Raw genomic sequence first — 23,279 nt, 5'->3', positions numbered from 1 at the left:
CTAATTACTCATGTAATACAAATAAAGATCAAATTATCTCATAATAAACTTATAGTCTGTTAAAACCTCTAAATCCATTTCATAAATGCAGCTTTTAAGCCACATCTTCATGATAAAATATTTAGAAAATGTGTATCATATTCCTTCCAAGAGCTCAAATGGAGTGAGAGAAAGAAGACAGCGAATAACAGCACATCCTGGCAAGCAATAGGACAGAGTTAAGCAAAAAGCAGAAGGGGACATAATTCAAAGAAGAAAGGAAGTCAGGAAAGGCTCCATGCTGGAGGTTTCTCTTTAACTGTGTAGTCCTGAAGGACAAGTATAAGTAAAGAAGAGAAAAGAGCAAGGGAAATTCTAGGAAGCAGAACGTGGATTCTTAGAATAAATGAAAATAGTTTTGTGTAGAAGGAACAACGCATGGATAAGAGCTGAGAGATTTAAGAGGTTATAAGAGTAAGTAAGGACAAAATTATAACAGAACTTGTACACCAGGCTTAGGAGTTGGGAATTCATCACGAAGACAACATAGAGCCACTGAAAGATTTCGATCCCAGAATTGTTATGTTTAGAAAGATTATTCTTGTGGCAGTGAGGAAGGCAGATTAAAAGAGTGAAAAAAGAGAAAGGGAAATGTCAGGAGGCTACTGTAGCAATCCAGGTAAGGAATGATGAGTGTACGAACTAATTCAGGGGATATAGAGACAAAGAGGAGAGAGAAGATATGAGAAATATTTAGGAAGTATAACTCACTAAGTCTAAGGTGATGTTAAGGTTTCTATATTGTACTTGAAGTGATGAAATACTGATACGAATGGACTGTGATAAGTTAAATATGTATATATATTGTAATACCTAGAGCAACCACTAAGAAAACTACTCAAAGAAACATACTAAAAAACATACAGACACATTAAAATAGAATAATAAATAATGTTCAAACAATCAAAAGAAAACAATCTTTTCTAGGAAGATAGAAAAGAGAAAACAGAAGAACAAAAATCAGAGTGAACAAACAGAACAAAAGATAAAATGGCAGAACTAAATCCTAATATATAAATAATACATCAGTTAAAAGATTATCAGAATTATTAAAAAAGAAAAAACATAACATGTTGTTAATATAAAACTCACTTCAAATATAATGATACAGGTAGGTTAAAGGTAAAAGGATAGAAAAAGATATATAATACAAACAACTAATTCAAAGAAAGCTGGAGTGGTTGCATTAATATCAGATAAAGTGGAGCAGGACAAAGGAGAGCATTACATACATAATGATAAAAGGGTCAGGTCAATTCACTAAGAAGACATAACAATCCTAAATGTGTATGCACCCAACAAAAGAGCTTCAAAATACACGAAGCAAAACTGACAAAACTGAAAGGAGAAAAGTTAGGCATCTCAATACCTCTATATCTATAATCAATAGAACGACTAGACAGTAAACCTAAGTTGATCCCAGTTTCTAGCTTGGGTGACTGAATAGATAGATGGAAGTGTCACTCACCAAAGCAGAAGCACTACATTTTGGAACTGATGTACCTCAGAAAACTCTCAAACATGTAATAGAGATGTCTGTCCACCATTCAGTGAGCACCTAGACAGGAAGTGATCCAGAGTATAGACTCTCAAGCCAGAAGCCCAGCCTCTCCATTCCCTAGCTAGTGACCTTTGGCAGATTACTCAACTTCCCTGTATCCTAATCTGTAACAGCTAGATTGGATTTTGACCCCAGAATTGTCCCTTAAGAGTTGTTGGGGGTTAAAATATGTAAAGTGCTCAGGACAGTACCTAGGGCAGAATAAACACTCTAGATACGGCTGCAGTTACTAATTCTACATGCAAATTATTCTTTTTTTTTTTTTGAGGGACACGGGCCTCTCACTGTTGTGGCCTCTCCCATTGTGGAGCACAGGCTCCGGACGCGCAGGCTCAGCGGCCATGGCTCACAGGTCCAGCTGCTCCGCGGCATGTGGGATCCTCCCGGACCGGGGCACGAACCCATGTCCCCTGCATCAGCAGGTGGACTCTCAACCGCTGCGCCACCAGGGAAGCCCTGCACAACTTTTAATAGTGTTGAAGATACAGAGATGAGAGAGAAACATTATTTGGGTTACTATGAAGGCCTAGAGATCAGGAAAGACGTAGAGACTACAAAAAATAATCAGGTAGTAGACAAAGCATAGATGTGGATTAATTATTCAAAACTGAGCAGAATGATAAGAAACACTAGCTGAGGACAGAACCCTGTAGCATATATTCATTTAAGAGGTTGGGTGAGGATGAGACCAGTGAAAGAGACTAAGTGAACAAGAAAGGTATGTGTAGTTCCCTGGTGGCCTAGTGGTTAGGATTCTGGGCTTTCACTGCCGTGGCCCCGGTTCAATCCCTGATCCGGGAACTGAGATCCTGCAAGCCACACAGCACAGCCAAAAACACAAACAAACAAACCAAAACAAAACAAAAAAAGCAAACAAAAAAAAGAAACCAACACAGGTAAGGGTAAAATGGAGAGATGGTATAATGGAAACCAAGAAAAAAAGGTGATTAACATCCAATGTTGTAAAGGTCAAGAAAAAAACTGAAGAGTATCCATTAGAGTAGACCAGTAGAAGGTTATTAAAAATCTTTGTATGATCTATTACACAGTAATGGTGGGGAGAGAAGTCAGATTTCAGTAGTTTGGGAACATAAACCATTCTTTTAAGAAGCTTGACTGAAAAGAGAGACAGAGTAAAAGCATGTGGGAGAAGTAAAGCCTAGAAAATGTGAAACTGTGAACTTAAGAAAGAATGTTTACATACTGATGGGCGAAAAAAGTCAGTTGGTAAGGAGAGACTGCAGATATAGGAGAGGATTTTACTGATGGAGAGAGGTCTTTGAAAAAGCTTTAAGAATGGTTTGTGGCTGTCACAATCTCATAGGTAAATCGGTCAAAGGCTGAAAGAATTCAATGCCAAAAGCCTGTATTTCTTTGTAAATAAGAACAGAGATCAAGAGTAGAAGGCCTACAAAAGAGTGATAAATGTTTGGCATGCCTGCTGGGTTCAATCAGAAAGGGTGCTAAAAAAACTGAGAAAAAGATAAAGAGGTCATGGGTCTAGAAATATTCATGGGCTGAGGACCTGAAAGTACAGGAGAGAGGGATAATGTAGGATTAGAGATAGAGCAGTGTACTTGAGAAGACCAAAACCTTGAGAGTTACAGAGCAAAGTAAGCTGGTAAACACTGCATAAACTATCTCTCTCTTACAGATTCCCAATTCACGTTAGCATGCTAGAGCTCTGAGGAGACATACAATAAATAAACTTAATAGTTTTTTTTTTAACTCAGCATTCCTCCAAATTTATTTGACTACAGAACTCCCCTTTTAAGTTATTTCTATCAACACCATAAAGAACTTGTGTTCTCTCCATAGAACTCATTTGGAGAAGCACTATACTAGACATTTCTCTCAATGAGGAGGTCAACCCAGTAATCACAATCCTTTGAGCAAGAGCTTTCAAGCAGCTAGAAATCTCCCTAACAATAATCTTTCAGTCTAAATTTTCCCCATCTTGTCCACAAGAACATAGTTAAACTCTCAACTTGCTGATATTCAGAACATTGCCCTCCAAGTCAAATAATCTACCACCTTACCTTGATCATTCATACTATCCATTATTGTCATTAATTTCTTTAGCCTTGCCATTGACTCTTGTTCATTCCCTTTGCTCATAAAATCTGTTCCGAAACCAGGGATCATCCCCTAAAAGATATATTAAACATAAAATCAATAACGGCTTGAGATTAATTGTTCAGAATGTTCACATTTAACTAATGGCTTTAATGTTGATACTAAGTTTTAAGATTATCTATTTTTACCCAAATATTAAAATAATTAAAGCAAGTGTATCTGTTCTTAGAAATTTTAACAAAAACAAAAGAGGTTAGAAAAAAACTTTTTAGTATAACTAACCAAGATCTGACTGAAGGGGCCCATTTTCATGATATTTTGAAATTGTTCATACATGTCTCGCAACGTAAACTGACCTGAAATACAATATAAATGATGCAGATATATTAGAGAATGAACATTTCCAGTCAATAAAACTAGTATTTTCCTTAATCATGGGCTCATCTTGAAGCACACTTATAAAATATCCAATCAATAAATATTCACTGAGCAGTTAATACACACAAGATCACAGGATGAATACAGTGGAGACAGATAGATCCTATCCTAGAGAAGCTCATATTCTATCAGAGAAAATGGACATAAATACAGGAAATGTGAAAACAAAGGAGACAAACTATACCTACTAGGATAACTGAAATTAAAAAGTCTGACAACACCAAAAGTTAAAGAGAATGTAGAACAAGCAGAACTCTCATATACTGCTGATGAGAATTGTAAAATGGGCAAAAGCACTTTAGAAGATTATTTGGAGTTTCTTACACAGTTTAGCTGTCCATGAACTGGAAAATGGATAGACTCTGGATGAAATACTACTCTCAGCAATAAAAGAACAGGCTACGGGCTTCCCTGGTGGCACACTGGTTAAGAATCCACCTGCCAATGCAGGGGACACGGGTTCAAGCCCTGGTCCAGGAAGATCCCACATGCCACGGAGCAACTGAGCCCAAGCACCACAACTACTGAGCCTGCGCTCTAGAGCCTGCGAGCCACAACTACTGAGCCCACGGGCCGCAACTACTGAAGCCCACGCACGTAGAGCCCGTGCTCTGCAACAAGAGAAGCCAGCGCAATGAGAAGCCCACGCACTGTAACGAAGAGTAGCCCCCTCTCACCACAACTAGAGAAAGCCCATGTGTAGTAACAAAGACCCAATGCAGCCAAAAGTAAATAAAATAAATAAATTTAAAAAAAGAGAACAGGCTACAGGTGAGTACAACCACCTGGATGAATATCAAAAATATTATGCTGAGTCACAGAAACCATGTGGGAAAAAAAGATACACTCTAGGATTCCTATAATATGAAGCATTTACTGGGAAGGGGAATAAGCAAACTTTCTAGAGTAATGGAAATGTTCTATTTCCTGATGGAGTGTAGATTATTGTGCATTTGTCAAAGTAGACTGAATGATATTCTTAGAATCTGAGCATTTCATTATTATGTAAATTCAATTAAGGAGAAAAACAGAAAGAACAAGACAAAGGAGAAAGATTATTTTCTATTTTTGTCCTAAGATATAAACAAAAATGGTGTTTGGTTTTAGGCATTCTGAATTTGAAGTAGCAGTACAATATCTTAAAAGAAATGTTATAGCCGGCAGCTAGAAATGCAGAATAAAACAGTGGTAGAGAAGGTTAATGCTCAAATACATATTATACAGAAATGACAATTGAAGCTATGATAAATATAAGAAATCCACTGTCATGGAACCCAAGTGAAGAGTCTGAAAATATAAAAGGCAGATAAAACTGTTAAATATTGGGAGCCAAGAGGAAAGAGAAAGGTCACTACATTTGAAAATTAGGAGGCCCTTGGTTATGAACAGAAATGAGTAGAAAGTTAGAAGCAGAAGCAAAATGCAGAGCTATAAAGAGAGATCTAGGAGTCAGAAAGCAGACTGACTAGGAGTATATTACCCAGTTTAGTGTGGTAGTAGCAGGGGGAAAGAATCAGGCAATAAAGGATAGATTCATTCATTCAACAAATATTTACTAAAGACTAAGTGCCAGAAATTGTACTAGGTACTGTGAACATAAAAGAGGAAGAACACAGCTATGAAACCTACCTTCACTTTCCAGTAGGGAAGACAGACATCAAATCATTGTGATGACTCATACAGCAATTACAGGATCCAATGGAAACATACAGTAGGGGGTTCTAACTTAGTCTAAGGATAAGGTAGAATGTCCCTGAAGCACATTTAAGGAAAGACTTGAAGTATCAGTAGGAGTTAGCCGGTTTGGCTGGGATAAAGAATGTCCTTCTTCTGTCGAAGTAGGAAGAAGAGAGGATAACTATCTAACAGGCAGAGGGACCAGCAAGGGCAAAGGCAGAGACAGCAGCGTACATGTGAGAAACTGACAGAAATTCAGCAGTGACCAGCACACGGAATGCTAAAAACAATAGTGTCAAAACATGACTCGGAAGATGTGGGTTAGATAGTGGAGTCATTCAAAAATACTCTAAGGGAAATGGGAAGCTACTGAAAGATTTTAAGAAAGGTAATAGGATCAAATCTGCAATTCTGAAAGATCATTTCGGCTGAAGTATAAAAAACTGATCCAAGGGGAAGAGTCCAAAAAACTGGAATATCTGTTAAAAGACTCAGAATAAACAATCTAGATAAGAGATGAACTTGCATAGTTGCTGGGAAGTGGGGGATGGAATGGAGATAATTAGGAGGTAGAATCACTAGGACTAATGACTGATCGGAAAAGGACTGGGCAGAGTGAGGAAGAGATGAGTTGAGGACAACATCCAAGTTTCTGACTTTGGCAACAAGACAAATGATGTTAAATTCATAGATGATAACATTGGGGTGGGAGGTTAGGATGGGAAGACAAGGATAAACTGAACTAAATGTTTAAGGAAGATCTAAGCATCTAAACATACAGATATGAGTCTGAAGCTCCAGAGAAAGAAGATAGCCTAGAATGATCCCTGGAAAACATCAACATTTGAGAAGTAAAGGCATAGGCACCTGACAAGATGAATGAGAAGGAGCAAAGAGGCAGGATAGTATGTGGCCATGGAAATTAAGAGTAATACCATTTTGAGAAAAACAGAAATGGTCAATAATATGTTAAATGCTTCTGACATGCTGGACATTTTACATATATCAGCTAATTTAATCTTCACAACTCTATGAAGAAGATACTTAGTATTATCTACTTTTTACACATAAGAAAATTGAGGTTAAGTAATTTGAACATGATTTTTTCGATTTAATTAATTAATTAATTCGGCTTCACCCCGCAGCATGTGGAACTTCCCAGACCAGGGATCGAACTCACACCTCCTGCAGTGGCAGCATGGAGTCTTAACCACTGGACCACCAGGGTAGTCCAAGGTTAAGTAATTTGAAAAAGTCACGTTAGATTAAAAAACTTGAGCTCTTAATCACGTTTCAACAGGAGTTGTCTTCAATGTGGAGTAAAGAAAACATGTGGGTTTTTAATCTCATTCTTTTAAATTTCTTTTTATATGTTTTATTACATATAAATGTAAAATTTATAAGTAAACAAACAAATCAGAAGAGAGTATTCTAACGTACTTTTAACCTGTTTTACTCCAAGGAACCCAATCAAAGCTTCAATTTTAATCTTAATGCCATTTGATTACAAGAAAGAAAATAAAAACACTCCATCCTACAGTTGCTTAGATGCCTGAGATTTAAAATGATTTGTATATAAACCTAAAACAGTAAACTTTTGAAGAACTGACTTTAATGGATGTATCATTTCAAACAAATTATAGCTTTATCAAAAGAAATCCAGGTAAGTCATCTGAGATCAAATGCTTTTTGCTACTCATATACCATGTTTCAACTTCTCTATAAGTGCTTCATTGTCATCCAACTTCAACTCGTTGACTTTATCTATCAGTCCTTCAATGTCACCCATACCTATAAGACCCAAAAAAGTAAAATTAATAACTAATAGTGTATCTGTTTTACATTATTCAAAATGCATGCACATACATAATAAGCCTGTGAGATAGGCACTTCACAGGTGAAAAACTGAAGCTGGAGAGGTTAAGTGACAAAGCAGGAACTGCAGCCCAGGGTTTAATTCCAAATTCCATGCTCTTGAACACCTGGAGACATTATGAAAGTTTTGCTGCCATTATCACTGCTATTACTACAACCACATGCTTCTGTATTGAGCTCTAAAACTTTTCCAAGGAACTTTGCATCTAATAGCTCATTTTACCACTCTAACTACAGGAAGCAGATAACCACCATCCTTAGTTTGCAGGTAAAGAAGATAAATCATAGAAGAAAATTATTTTCCTGAGCTAGTTAGTGAGAGGGCAGAATTAAAATTCTAATCTGTCCTAAAAATTCATACTAATTCTTAAAGATTTTTCTATATCCCCACCACTGTACACACCAAGAAGTTTGCTGATGAAAGGCTGTGTTTTGAAAGGTTCAAAGTCATCTATATGTTCCCCTGTACCAATGAAAATAATTGGACTTTTTGTGGCAGCAACTCTGCAAAGAAAAAGAAAACACAAAATAACCTCAAAAAGGAAAACAAATTTCTAGAAGATTTTAAAGGTAATTAGACAAAGGTACACAGCTCAAGTTTCTTTTCACTAGCTAAAGGAGAACTATATCAGAGGTACTCCAAAATTCTGTTTCTACTTAAACTTCTTTTACAGACCATATTAGGTCCTCCATTGGAATATATTTTAAATGATTGATAAGAAAGCCATAAATACACACACACACACACACACACTAAGCCCAAGACACAGGACAATAACATCAATGATACTTACGCACTGAGTGCACCACCTCCTTTTGCATGACCATCAAGTTTTGTCACTATTACTGAGGCTACATCTACTTTATCTTTAAAAGCCTTAGCCTGGGCTTCACAAGCCTGCCCAATGGAGGCATCCATCACATAAACAATGTTATCGGGTTGCTAGAAAATTTAAATAGAAAAGATATATATTTTTACTGACCTTAAGCAAATTTCATCATTAGAGGCTATAAAAAATATTTATTATAATTATTCAATCAATCAGCGTTTACTGAGGGAGTACTATGTATTGGGCACCATTTATGTCCTCAGTCAAAGAGATGAATAAGAAAATCCTTATCCTTGTGGGACCTACATTCTAGTCACTGGAGACAGATAAAAAAATAGACAAATAAACATTTCAGATGTACAACAATTAAAATGGAACAGAGAAAATCAGTTTTGAGGTGTGGGAGGTTTCTTTTTGTAGGGTGGTCAGGGAAGACCTGTCTGGAGGTAACATTTGAGCTGAGGCCTGAATAAAGAGGAGAAAGTTAAGCAACGATCTAGAGGAATCACACTCTAGACAAATGGAATAGCAACAGTAAATCAGAGAAAAAAAGTAGAAGAGTGTGCACTGAAACCAAAGTAAATAAAGGACAGATGAGGATATTTCCCTTAGGTCTGCTCACCTAGGTCAAAATAATGGCACAACTAAACTAAACAAAACAACGTATTAGTATTAATCATTAACCATAGAATTACTGCCAACACCTCAATGGCAAAACATGGGTTCATAATATGTGCTATAGATTACCTATAAACCACTTCTTCTTCCAAGTTATTTCCATCACAATTTTAAAGAGACACTAAATGATGATTAATATTTTTAAATGCTTCATTTAAAAAATCTTTCAAAATTCACCTAAAGCAAATGTTTTTAATTTAATTTAAATAATTTACAGAAAGGAAATCCAACAGCTATTAAAGGCTAATTCTCTTTTTTTTTGCTTGTTACTTTTTCGTATACATACTAATAAGATGATTAAGTGAGAAAGGAAATATTTCAATACTCATGAAAATTTCATATTAATTTACAGAAGATTAAGTCCTTATCATACAGATAAAGGAGCCCAAAATAAAAATAAGTTACTTGGAATCTGTCTTACAGGCAAAAAATAATTTATATGGTTCATAAACTCAATCAGCGTTTATAATTAATTTAACCAAAGCCTTAATAATGTTGTTAAATTAAGCTACTTACTATAGCATTAGCAACTTGAAGCATTTCTTCAAACAAAGAGTCTTCTTGTTTATGGCGGCCACTTGTATCAACAATAATAATTTCAAAATTTTCATTTTTGAATTTCTCCACTCCTTCAGAGGCAATGATGACAGGATCCATTTCTGTATAGCTATTTAACATGGAAAAATGACTTAGCAGCAAAACTTCCAAATACGAAAAATCTGGAAATTGTTAGTGCACCCTTAATTTACTCTGAAAAAGTCATAATGATCACAATTTCACTTTAGAAGTATAAAATCTAGTAAGTATTAAATATAACCCACTTCTAGAGTAGCATGAAGCAGTAATCAGTTTTCCAATTACAAAATCCTGTATGATTCTTTTTTAAATAAATAAATTTATTTATCTATCTATCTATTTATTTATTTATTATTGGCTGCTTTGGGTCTTGGTTGCTGTGCGCAGGCTTTCTCTAGTTGCAGTGAGCGGGGGCTACTCTTCGTTTCGGTGCACGGGCTTCTCATTGTGGTGGCTTCTCTTGTTGTGGAGCACGGGCTCTAGGCATGCAGGCTTCAGTAGTTGTGGCGCACAGGCTTAGTTGCTCCGTGACATGTGGGATCTTCCCGGACCAGGGCTCGAAACCACGTCCCCTGCACTGGCAGGCGGATTCTTAAACACTGCGTCACCAGGGAAGCCCGAAATCCTGTATGATTCTGCTGCGTATCTTTTCTGAATGAGCTGTGAATCCCTCAATTTTTTTTACATTTTCCTTAATAACTGAACTTGTATTACATAGTGTTTTAAACATGCTTTTCCACTTAACATGCTTAAGCAATTTTTTAAACATCTTTATTGGAGTATAATTGCTTTACAATGTTGTGTTAGTTTCTGCTGTATAGCAAAGTGAATCAGCTATACGTATACATATATCCCCATATCCCCTCCCTCTTGTGTCTCCCTCCCACCCTCCCTATCCCACCAATCTAGGTGGTCACAAAACACGGAGCTGATCTCCCTGTGCTATGCAGCTGCTTCCCACTAGCTATCTATTTTACATTTGGTAGTGTATATATGTCAGTGCCACTCTCTCACTTCGTCCCAGCTTACCCTTCCCCCGCCCCGTGTCCTCAAGTCCATTTTCTACATCTGCGTCTTTATTTCTGTCCTGCCCCTAGGTTCTTCAGAACCTTTTTTTTCTTTTTAGATTCCATGTAGCTGTGTTAGCATATGGTATTTGTTTTTCTCTTTCTGAGTTACCTCACTCTGTATGACACTCTAGGTCCATTCACCTCACTACAAATAACTCAATTTCATTTCTTTTTAAGGCTGAGTAACATTCCATTGTATGTATGTGCCACATCTTCTTTATCCATTCATCTGTCGATGGAAACTTAGCTTGCTTCCATGTCCCGGCTACTGTAAACAGTGCTACAATGAACAGGGGTACATGTGTCTTTTTGAATTATGGTTTTCTCAGGGTATATGCCCAGTAGTGGGATTGCTGGGTGGTATGGTAGTTCTACTTTTAGATTTTTTGAGGAACCTCCATACTGTTCTCCATAGTGGCTGTATCAATTTACATTCCCACCAAGAGTGCAGGAGGGTTCCCTTTTCTCCATACCCTCCCCAGCATTGACTGTTTGTAGATTTTTTGATGATGGCCATTCTGACCAGTGTGAGGTGATACCTCATTGTAGTTTTGATTTGCATTTCTCTAATGATTAGAAATGTTGAGCATCCTTTCATATGTTTGTTGGCAATCTGTATATCTTCTTTGGAGAAATGTATTTTTAGGTCTTCTGCCCATTTTTTGATTGGATTGTTTGTTCTTTTGATATTGAGCTCCATGAGCTGTTTGTATGTTTTGGAGATTAATCCTTTATCCATTGCTTCGTTTGCAAGTATCTTCTCCCATTCTGAGGGTTGTCTTTTCACCTCCTTTATGGTGTCCTTTGCTGTGAAAAGCTTTTAGGTTTCATTAGGTCCCATTTGTTTGTTTTTGTTTTTATTTCCATTTCTGTAGGAGGTGGGTCAAATAGGATCTTGCTGTGATTTATGTCATGGAGTGCCATGACTATGTTTTCCTCTAAGAGTTTGATAGTGCCTGGGCTTACATTTAGGTCTTTAATACATTTTGAGTTTATTTTTGTGTATAGTGTTAGGAAGTGTTCTAATTTCATTCTTTTATGTGTAGCTGTCCAGTTTTCCCAGCACCACTTATTGAAGAGGCTGTCTTTTCTCTATTGTATATTCTTGCCTCCTTTATCATAGATAAAGTGACCATATGTGTGTGGGTTTAACTCTGGGCTTTCTATCCTGTTCCACTGATCTATATTTCTGTTTTTTCTGCCAGTACCATACTGTCTTGATTACTGTAGCTTTGCAGTACAGTGTGAACTCAGGGAGCCTGATTCCTCCAGCTCCGTTTCTCTTTCTCAAAATTGCTTTCGCTATTCAGGGTCTTTTGTGTTTCCATAGAAATTGTGAAATTTTTCCTTCTAGTTCTGTGACAAATGCCATTGGTAGTCTGAAAGGAATTACACTGAATCTGTAGATTGCTTTGGGTACTAAAGTCATTTTCACAATGTTGGTTCTTCCAATCCAAGAACATGGTATATCTCTGCATCTGTCTGTATTGTCTTTAATTTCTTTCATCAGTGCCTTACAGTTTTCTGTATACAGGTCTTTTGTCTCCTTAGGTAGGTTTATTCCTAGGTATTTTATTCTTTTTGTTGCAATGGTAAATGGGAGTGTTTCCTTAATTTCTCTTCCAGATTTTTCATCATTAGTGTATAGGAATGCAAGAGATTTCTGTGCATTAATTTTGTGTCCTGCTACTTTACCAAATTCATTGATTAGCTCTAGCAGTTTTCTGGTAGCATTTTTAGGATTCTCTATGTATAGTATCATGTCATTTGCAAACAGTGAGAGTTTTACTTCTTTTCCAATTTGGATTCCTTTTATTTCTTTTTCTCCTGATTGCCATGGCTAAAACTTCCAAAACTATGTTGAATAATAGTGGTGAGAGTAGACAACCTTGTCTTGTTCCTGATCTTAGAGGAAATGGTTTCAGTTTTTCATCATTGAGAATAATGTTGGCTGTGGGTTTGTCATATATGGCCTTTATTATGTTGAGGTAGGTTCCCTCTATGCCTATTTCCTGGGGAGTTTTTATCATAAATGGGTGTTGAATTTTGTCGAAAGCTTTTTTTGCATCTATTGAGATGATCATATGGTTTTTATCCTTCTATTTGTTAATATGGTGTATCACATTGATTGATTTGTATATATTGAAGAATCCTTGCATTCCCGGGTTAAACCCCACTTGATCATGATCCTTTTAATGTGTTGTTGGATTCTGTTTGCTAGTATTTTGTTGAGGATTTTTGCATCTATGTTCATCAGTGATACCGGCCTGTAGTTTTCTTTTTTTGTGACACCTTTGTCTGCTTTTGGTATCAGGGTGATGGTGGCCTCAAAGAATGAGTTTAGGATTGTTCCTCCCTCTGCTATATTTTGGAAGAGTTTGAGAAGGTAGGTGTTAGCTCTTCTCTAAATGTTTGATAGAATTTGCCTGTGAAGCCATCTGATCCTGGACTTTTGTTTGTTGGAAGATTTTTTTTTAAATATATTTATTTATTTATTTATTTTTGGCTGCATGCGGGCTTTCTCTCATTGCAGTGAGCGGGGGCTACTCTTTGTTGCGGTGCATGGGCTTCTCATTGCGGCGGCTTCTCTCGTGGTGCAGCACAGGCTCTAGGCATGTAGGCTTCAGTAGTTGCAGCACGTGGGCTCAGTAGTTGTGGCTCACGAGCTCTAGAGTGCAGGCTCAGTAATTGTGGAGCACAGGCTTAGCTGCTCTGCATCACGTGGGATCTTCCTGGACCAGGGCTTGAACCCATGTCCCCTGCACTGGCAGGCAGATTTTTAACCACTGCACCACCAGGGAAGTTCCTTTGTTGCAAGATTTTTAAATCACAGTTTCAATTTCAGTGCTTGTGATTGGTCTGTTTACATTTTCTATTTCTTCCTGGTTCAGTTTTGGGAGGTTGTACTTTTCTAAGAATTTGTCCATTTCTTCCAGGTTGTCCATTTTATTGGCATATGGTTCCTTGTAGTAATCTGTCACGAGCCTTTGTATTTCTGCAGTATCAGTTGTTACTTCTCCTTTTTCATTTCTAATTCTGGTGACTTGAGTCTTCTCCCTTTTCTTCTGCATGAGTCTGGCTAATGGTTTATCAATTTTGTTTATGTTCTCAAAGAACCAACTTTTAGTTTTATTGATCTTTGCTATCGTTTCCTTTGTTTCTTTTTCATTTATTTCTAATCTGATCTTTATGATTTCTTTCCTTCTGCTAACTTTGGTTTTTTGTTGTTGCTCTTCTTCTTTCTCTAATTGCTTTACGTGTAAGGTTAGGTTGTTTGAGATATTTCTTGTTTCTTGAGGTAGGATTGTATTGCTATAAACTTCCCTCTTAGAACTGCTTTTGCTGCATTCCATAGGCTTTGGGTCGTCCTGTTTTCATTGTCATTTATTTCTAGGTAGTTTTTTATTTCCTCTTTGATTTCTTCAGTGATCTCTTGGTTATTTAGTAGCATATTGTTTAGCCTCCATGTGTTTGTATTTTTTACAGTTTTTTTCCTGTAATTGATATCTAGTCTCATAGCGTTGTGGTGGGAAAAGATACTTAGACGATTTCAATTTTCTTAAATTTACCAAGGCTTGATTTGGTAAATGCCCTACTGTTGGCCATTTAAGGTTTTCCAACTTCTTGGTCTTAAAAATATAGCCAAAATGAATAGGATGTAACGTTGTTTCTTTGAAATTGTTATGACATACTCCTACAAGTTGAAATTGGATCAAACAGTCTGATCATTTAGGCTTTTGGTTTTTAAAAGGAAAATGTCCGTCACAAAAGTTTAATTTCATTCCTATTTTACTACATTTTCACAGTCCTCAAAACTCTATTTAATTTGGGACTTCGCTGGTGGTCCACTGGCTAAGACTCTGAGCTCCCAACACAGGGCGCCTGGGTTTGATCCCTGGTCGAGGAACTGGATCGCACATGCATGTCATAACTAAGAGTTCACATGCCACAACTAAGAAGTCTACATGCCGCAACTAAGAGGCCAGCATGCCAAAACTAAGAGTCCACATGCCGCAACTAAAAGATCCTGCACACCACAACGAAGATCCTGTGTGCCACAACTAAGACCCAGCACAGCCAAAAAAAAAAACAAACAAACAATAAATATTGAAAACAAAAAAGCCAAAACTCCATTCAACTTGAAAATCAAGAAACGAGATCTCATTTTAATTTGCCTTTTTTTTGATTACTGGCAACTTTTGATACAGTTCAATACTGTCAAATGAAAAGACATATAATGTTAACAAAAAGTTTCCCCCTAAATTAACAACAAAAATCAAGTAGAACTACACTTAATAAGAATACATGTGAGCCTTAAATGAAGAAAATTATACTTAAGGACAAAATTTTTGAACAAAAAAGACATAGCAGGTTCCTGAATGGAACTATACACGTATAGTAAAGATGTCAGTTCTCCCCTAAATTAATTGGTTTCACAGTAGTTCTAATCACAATTTTAGGGAGATTTTTCTTTCTAGAACTTGATTTAAAAAATCTAAAATTTACCCAGGAAAATAAGCAGGTGAAAGAAGCAATAAATGTTGAAAAAGAAGACAAAAATTAGCATTACCAGCTATTTTAAAATATGATTAAGAAAGACTTCCCTGGTGGCACAGTGGTTGAGAATCCACCTGCCAATGCAGGGGACACGGGTTCTTTCCTTGATCCGGGAAGATCCCACATGCCACAGAGCAACTAAGCCCATGTGCCACAACTACTTAGCCTGCGCTCTAGAGCCCACGAACCACATCTACTGAAGCCCATGTGCCTAGAGCCCATGCTCTGCAACAAGAGAAGCCACCGCAATGAAAAGCCCGCGCACCGCAATGAAAAGCCCTCACACCACAACGAAGAGTAGCCCCCAGTCGCCTCAACTAGAGAAAGTCCGTGCGCAGCAACAAAGACCCAATGCATGCAAAAAAAAAAAAAAAAAAAGATAAAGATACTATTAAAATAAAACTTACAAATGTGGAAAGAAATATTATCAAAGATGTTCATAAGAAGGGCATTGATTAATTACACACATGCATACAATGGAATACAATGATGTCATAAAAAAGAATGATCTTAAACAGTATATTGCCCAGAATTATTAAGATCCCATTTTTTAAGTAAACATTTTAATGAAGTATAACATATATGTGGAAAAGCTGTACAATTACAAACTTGGTGAATTTTCACAAAGCAAACACACCCAGATCAAGAAAACAACATAATTAGCACCTCACTCCTTCCCAAGAGTAATAACTACCTTGTCATAAGATCCCATTTTTAATCAACTGTATAGTGGTACGTTTACATACAATAAAATGCACTATTTTAATTGTTCATTTTAACGAGCTTTGACAAGTTTACACAACCCATATAACCACTACCAAAGCAATCAAGGTACAAAGCATATAAGCGTCCATTTCAGTTAAAAATTATCTATGTATGTCTGTGTATTTGTTTATATAGACACTGAAAAAAGCACAGATGGACGTGCTACAAGCTGATAACTGGGAAGTGAAACTGCTAGTGCTTTCACTTCTTTAAAATTTTTAATTAAAATAGTGGTTTTTTTAAAAAAGAACAAATTATACTATAACAAACATATCTACCACCCCTCCCAATAAATACTAATATGTAAATTTAATATTGGAGATACAGTTCAAGTCCTCCCCCTAGCCCCATTTATTTCATCTCTCCTGGAGGAAACAATGACTGCTAATACTTTACTCCATATACGTAGTATGTTTTTTAAGTTTACATAAGCAAAGGAGAGATTATTTAATAAACAGTACTGAGAATACTGGTTAAAAATCAATGCTCTGGCTTTGCTTGATAGTTCAAGTAATTATCAGCTAAATTATATCATTTGCAAATTGTGAACCCTAAAGGTAGAGCTGTTTATTATCCCTTGATTTTTAAATCTATGTAAGAAAAAGTTCTTATCCTAAAAATAAAATTCCTAACATTATTCTTTAATCTACTTGCTAGAAATTATCATAAAAAAATAACTAAAAGGGCTTCCCTGGTGGCGCAGTGGTTGAGAGTCCACCTGCCAATGCAGGGCACACGGGTTCGTGCCCCAGTCCGGGAAGAACCCACATGCCGCGGAGTGGCTAGGCCCGTGAGCCATGGCCCCTGAGCCTGCGTGTCCGGAGCCTGTGCTCCGCAACGGGAGAGGCCGCAACAGTGAGAGGCCTATGTACCGCAAAAAAATAAAAAATAACTAAAAGAGGGAATTCCTTGGTAGTCCAGGGGTTAGGACTCCATGCTTTCACTGCCAAGGGCCCAGGTTCAATCCCTGGTCAGAGAAGTAGTAAGATCCCACAAGCCATGTGGCATGGCCAAAACCAAACCAAAACAAAAAAAACACACTAAAAGAAAAAGAATTTAAATAAAGAACATACCATAGCTAAAGTTCACCAGTTTTTTTGGCCAGCCAAAAAGTAGAAAATAAAGACCAACAAAATGATATCATTCATTTAATTACCTCAAATTTTAGCTTCTTTAAGCTTTCTATATTAATAATCTTTTTACATTGATATTAATAACATTAAGAGAAATGCTATTCCCTCAAATAGGTCCTTCTAAATTCAATCTCGACTCAATTCTTTTAATTAGTCATTTTAACATATACAAACCACCTAATTGAACAGTAATGTAGCAAATGAAGGATAGGAACGATCAGAATCTCTGAGATAACTAAAGATCATAAAGCATTTTAGGATGATCAAAAACAAACTTTCAAAGATGATGTACTAAAGAAATAGACAATATGGAATTCACCAGTGTGTTGAACGGAGGAATGCTTCAGATAGGTCTTAAACAACTGGAATAGAAGCAGAAGGATGCTGGAAAGCATGCAAGGCAGGATGATAAGTACAGGCAGAATGATAAACTAAACAACATCTGCTCTGATCTATCAGGCTGGGTCAGAAGAGTCATGTTACAATAATAAAAGATAACAGTGTATTAATTACCTCTAGTTTGTTCCAGAAAGGATTTAAGCTTATAAGTATATATTAAAATGTGACCAGATAGAATTAAATAAAGTCAGACAGATAAGGTGAGACACATGAGTATAAAAATAAAAACTGGAACCCACCTTCCATAGAATGGAATTCTTGCTTTGGTTGCATTCTGTTTTAGTTGGTCAAAAGCCCCTATGAAATAGAGTTAATGAGTCCTCAAACTTGAAAATACAAATTTCAGAAAACAATTTTCAAATTTCAACACAATACCTGCTCTGAATGTGTCTGCACATATCAAACAGGTCTTCCAACCTTTTCTCTGGTAGTAATATGCTAACTGGGAAAGGAAGATTTTAAAAATCAATAAATACAAATTTATTATACATGTAATTGTTTCTGTTTACACTTGTTATTTACTTAAGGAGTAAAATAAAATTGCTCATATTCTCCTAAAAGTAATATTATTAAATTCTGAATACAGAAAATTTCCTGAAGAGTTTAAATTCTAAGTGCCATACCATCACATTCGAAGGATATAAAATGATGAAGCAACAAATGACCATAGTAAAAAATGTTATTAACGTTAATTAAAAACTAACAATAACATAACCCTCTAAGAAATAATCCTTTCCTCTTTTTTTCTTTCTAAACTATACAAAGTTGAGGCTTGTGAAGTAAAATCTGGTAACAAAGTTGAGGTACCCAATTATGGAGGAAGGGGTGGTATAATGAATTTAAAATTAGCAAATAGATATGCAAAATGAAGATTCATACACATTACACTGGGTGAGACATTGTGAAAAGGGAGTTTTGAGCCATAGGAGATAAGGTAAACTTTCCACGTTCACTTCTCCAAAAATCATATCCTCATCTCCTTAAAGGACAGGAACAGTCTTTTTGGTAAAAGAAACAGCATAGTTATATAGAAGTCTACCATTCTTGCAAAAAGCTTTCACGAGAAAGACTATGGGATTCTTTGCTCTTATCCTACAAAGAGCTATTACAAAAACATAATAGATACATCAAGCAACACAAAATTGTAAAGGAACAAAACTACAAATCCTGACTTTAACGTAAAACTTGATTTATACAAACATATTTTCTCCATGGCTTTGTTTTTTTAATTAAGTATAATTTACCTTTGAACATGTTGTTGTTTTACCACTCCCTTGCAATCCAACAAACATGATCACATTCTGTTTTCCTTTAGTGGGTGTCCATGCCTTAACTCCAGGGTCTACAAGCTACAAACCAAAAACAAAAATAAAATCAGGTTAACATACACTCACATTCAAAACCCCTCTCCCTACAACTTGAAAAAATAACTTATAGACACTTCAATATAAGCGGCAACCATAATCCTACCATTCTAATACAACTCTATTTCCCTTTGTACATACGTAGTGAAATTTAAGAATTTAAAATAGTACACTGTGAAGTCATAAGCAAGCCTATACTCCCAAACCAATTCAGAGGTAAGGATCTCAAAATATTTTTTAGAACAAGCTGGAGTGTGAATTTGAGACCAAGTTTGAGCCAAAGGAGCAATCTACAACAGCACTGCAGAAATATAATATAAAATATATGTGCAGGCCACATATGAATTTTTAGATGTCTAGTAGTGACATTAAAAAAAGTAAAAACAAGTGATATTAATATTTTATTTAACTCAATATATCTAAAATATTATAATTCAACATGTAGTTTATATTTAAAAATTAATAAGATATTTTATATTCCCTTTTGCCATGCTAGGTCTTAAAACTTGACATGTATCTCCTACTTACAGCACATCTCAATTTGGACTAGCCACATTACAAGTGCTCAATAACCACATGTGGCTAGTGGCTACCATATTGGGACAGTACCTATCTTCATGTTCAATTTGACAAATGGTTATATATGAACAAAATTACAAATTACATGTGAAAGACTTTCCAGGTCAGTCAAATATTAAATTCTCCAATGCCAAAGATGTACTGTTCTACAAAGTTATTATATTTAAAGTGCTAGTAAAAAATAATCACTAATTTTATAATGACACTCAGTGGAAAATTAAGGCATTGATACATATATGGACAGTCCCCAAATTAACAAGCGTGAGGCATTTTTAAAGTTCATTTAAAAAAATAATTCAGTTCCAAGTCAGTTGTTCGGAGCTTGAAACCTGTATCTCCATATGATAATAAAACCATAATAGTAGTTAATGTTCTAGGACCAGATGACATAGACCATATTTACAACTATGTGTAAATAAAGTTTTAATAGAACACAGACGTGCCCATTCATTTACTGCTTTTGTGCTGTAACACCAGACCTGAGTAGTCACAACAGAGACCATATGACCCACAAAGCCAAAACTATTTGTTCTTAAGAGAAATTTGCTGAGCCCATGCTAGATGATACCATAAAGGTTACATAATCCATATTATATGTGAATTTCAAGGAAAGCCATGTGGTAGAAAAGGGAGGAAAAGAAAACACATTTTGTGATCTCCCTCCCAGGCACAGGTCTGAAATGAACAAAATCTATCTTAAACATAAATCCACTGCCCTTCCTCCTAGATCCTTTCAGAACACGAATGCTGCCCCATATTCACCTCCATTCTCTATATCCCATGGCAGAATCACTCAGCTCTCTATGAACCTACTATTTGCAACCTATACGTTTTATTGAATAATGATTTTTAAAAATAAATATATCTTCTCTTCCTCCTGCATCCTAGAACAGCAGTACTGAACTTTCATACTCTATATTACATTAAAATCTGTTATTCTATCTTGAACTTTGAATCGATCTTATCCTGGTGCATGCTTTTGTAACATCATACATTAGTCACTTAGAGAATATTGGTTCACTCAGGCAGCTCTTCCACTGTTGACACATTTCACTATACAACATCAAAACATTTTATTTATTAATATCAATACTGATCTCACCAGAAAAGTTAAATATTGTGACACTCATGGTGGAGATTCAAGCTTCTAGTTTTCACCTGAAAGCTGGAATTTCATCACGGGCTGCAATACTGTTAGTTATTTGCCTTAAAGTGACAAGCTCACTTTATTTACTTTGGAGAAAATATCTGCCAAAGGCCCAAGTGTAAATAACCACAGATTATGTCTGTTGTTCATTCATGTAAAAATGGCGTTCTATGAAAGAAGTGGCTGGCTCAGCTTGCAAACAATTACACATTTGCTTTCCTCAAGACAACCATCAAATTTCAGTACACAGCAACAGGGCTTTCTGCATACTTCCCATTTCATCACACAAAATCTTATAAACACATGTGTATTCAAGGGTCAAGATTTAATACTACTAATAATCTCTACTGCTCCATCAAAGACATTCTTAAATGAAACTGGCTTTTTTTTTTTTTTTCTCCCCACTGCAAGTGTGTGGGAGGAAAGAGTTCAATGACTACTAGTATAGTTTGGTACCACTACCTTGATTCATGCTAGGGAGTTTTACCCAGTGGTTTTACCCACCATTGTTTTTGCAGTAAAGAAGGCTGAAAAAACGCAAATAATGTCTTAGTGTTATTATGAAAACAGTTTTGGCCTTGCTTTGTATACCACTGCCCTAGACCATGAGCTTCTGAGTATTAGGCCCAGTCTTTTTCATCTTTGTTATCAGCAGTATCTGGCATACTGCCTGGAATAAAGTAGGTACTCTGTAAAGCCATCTTAACAAAGCACTTGATGCTCCAGAATTGCCGAAAGATTCCAACCCCTAAAAATAAAAATGTTCACTCACCCTGTGCTGACCTCAGGTGTTAGATGAAAAACAATCTGGAAATATTGTGAGGAGTTTGGAGATCAGACCTGGGTCTACCACTAACTGTCTTACTTTTCTCAACTGCAAACTGAGAAGGAAAACTGGATAAATTTCCTGACCTCTTTTAGGTTTTGAATTTTTTTTTTAATAAATATATTTTTTAATTTTTGGACGCACTGGGTCTTCGTTGCTGCATGCGGGCTTTCTCTAGTTGAGGCGACCAGGGGCTACTCTTCCCTGGGGTGCGCAGGCTTCTCATTGCAGTGGCTTCTCTCATTGCAGAGCGGGCCTCTAGGCACATGGGCTTCAGTAGTTGTGGCACGTGGGCTCAGTAGTTATGGCTCATGGGCTCTAAAGCACAGGCTCAGTAGTTGTGGCTCATGGGCTTAGGTGCCCCGCGGCAGGTGGGATCTTCCCAGACCAGGGCTCAAACCCGTGTCCCTGCATTGGCAGGCGGATTCTCAACCACTGCGCCACCAGGGGAAGTCCCTGAATTTCTTTCTAAATTAATTAGTCTACAGGACTAACCTGAAATGACACAACCATCCGAGGTACTAGACTTTTTCAAAGTACCAATCAGCTCTGCTAGAACCAAAGGAGTAAGTGAAACTATTCACACAATATAGGGAAAAATACTCGAGACCACTAGCAGATACCTGGTGCTCTTAAAAATTTTTTTTTAGTTCTTTTCTTTTTTTCCCCTACGGCTGGACTCAAACATATTTTCTAAAGCTCTAAGACTCTCATCATAATTTTCACAACAGCAGCAGCGATATCAATTTTAAGGTGGAACAGGGCAATAGTCTATATTTACAACTTGCAAAATAAAACTTCACTAATTCAAAATTGCTTAAAATCTAGGCAAGAATAGGGATATCTGATCTTTTCAAAGGGAATTTTTGACACAATGAAAGTGTAGAAAAGAACTCTTGCCAAGAGTGACTTTCTGTACAAAAGCAGGACACTCAATAGGCAAAACTTTATATTAAAAGAGGATAAACTCAGAGAGGCTCTTCCATCAATTAATATATAGTGAAGTTTTGCTTTTTGTAACTTGGCTTTGGCATTTTTTTGCAGGAATAATACTGGCCTTCATATCTATACTCAGAATTTTGTATTCAGGAAAGCCTATGATAAAAATAAGCCACTTCAGAAAAGTTAATAATCCTTCAATTAATATTTTTAATACAGATAAGTATTCTATAAAAACACAAAAAAGAATTCTGAAATAGTATTACTGTTTGTAGTGCTAATGTAGTGAGTCTACAGAAAATCACAGCACAAGCTAGATATACTTTTACCTTCACAAGTTCTTTAAATACTGCGTGCTGAATCATTTTTCTTTTGTTAAGACCAGATGCCATCTCTTCAAGATCAATTGCAGACCTTCATGATGATGGTTTTTGAGGGTAGAAGGGGGAAAAGTCAGTTAAGATGCTCTAAAAAAAAAATTAGCTTTTGCCCCAAAGAATGTAAGAATATTCAATCATTCATATTAATAGTCTTCTAATTAACATGCATACAATTACTACAGAGTCATAAGTCCATACCATAAAGAATTTACCATGAAATATTAGATGCAAACTTTTGTTAATTTTTCAAGGCTTTCTTTTGAAAGTCCAAATATTAATTTGTCCTCATATTACTGTAAAGTATTCATTTTATTTTTCTGGCAGCATACAGAATTTATACATGTTTACACCTAGCAGAAAATAAGACTAC

The 23,279-nt window shown here is 36.3% G+C and overlaps 1 protein-coding gene across 1 annotated transcript in view; it reads right to left on the bottom strand.

The window, feature by feature from the left end:
• SRP54 (signal recognition particle 54) overlaps positions 1-23,279 on the bottom strand; it is a 42,108-nt gene that overhangs the window by 5,842 nt on the left and 12,987 nt on the right. Inside the window, exons 4-13 of the mRNA XM_081229710.1 lie at positions 22,859-22,943; positions 18,919-19,023; positions 18,050-18,116; positions 17,914-17,971; positions 9,691-9,841; positions 8,461-8,609; positions 8,070-8,170; positions 7,496-7,582; positions 3,959-4,032; positions 3,640-3,748 (exon numbers count right to left, since the gene is read on the bottom strand). Of these exons, the coding sequence (XP_081085836.1) occupies positions 3,640-3,748; positions 3,959-4,032; positions 7,496-7,582; positions 8,070-8,170; positions 8,461-8,609; positions 9,691-9,841; positions 17,914-17,971; positions 18,050-18,116; positions 18,919-19,023; positions 22,859-22,943 (986 nt within the window). The remainder of the gene's footprint in view (positions 1-3,639; positions 3,749-3,958; positions 4,033-7,495; positions 7,583-8,069; positions 8,171-8,460; positions 8,610-9,690; positions 9,842-17,913; positions 17,972-18,049; positions 18,117-18,918; positions 19,024-22,858; positions 22,944-23,279) is intronic.

This window comes from Mesoplodon bidens, assembly GCF_964165515.1.
Source record: "Mesoplodon bidens genome assembly, chromosome: 3".
Classification (NCBI taxonomy): Eukaryota; Metazoa; Chordata; class Mammalia; order Artiodactyla; family Ziphiidae; genus Mesoplodon; species Mesoplodon bidens.
The sequence above is the reverse complement of the archived record's forward strand: the minus strand, read 5'-3'. Positions and strand labels throughout refer to the sequence as shown.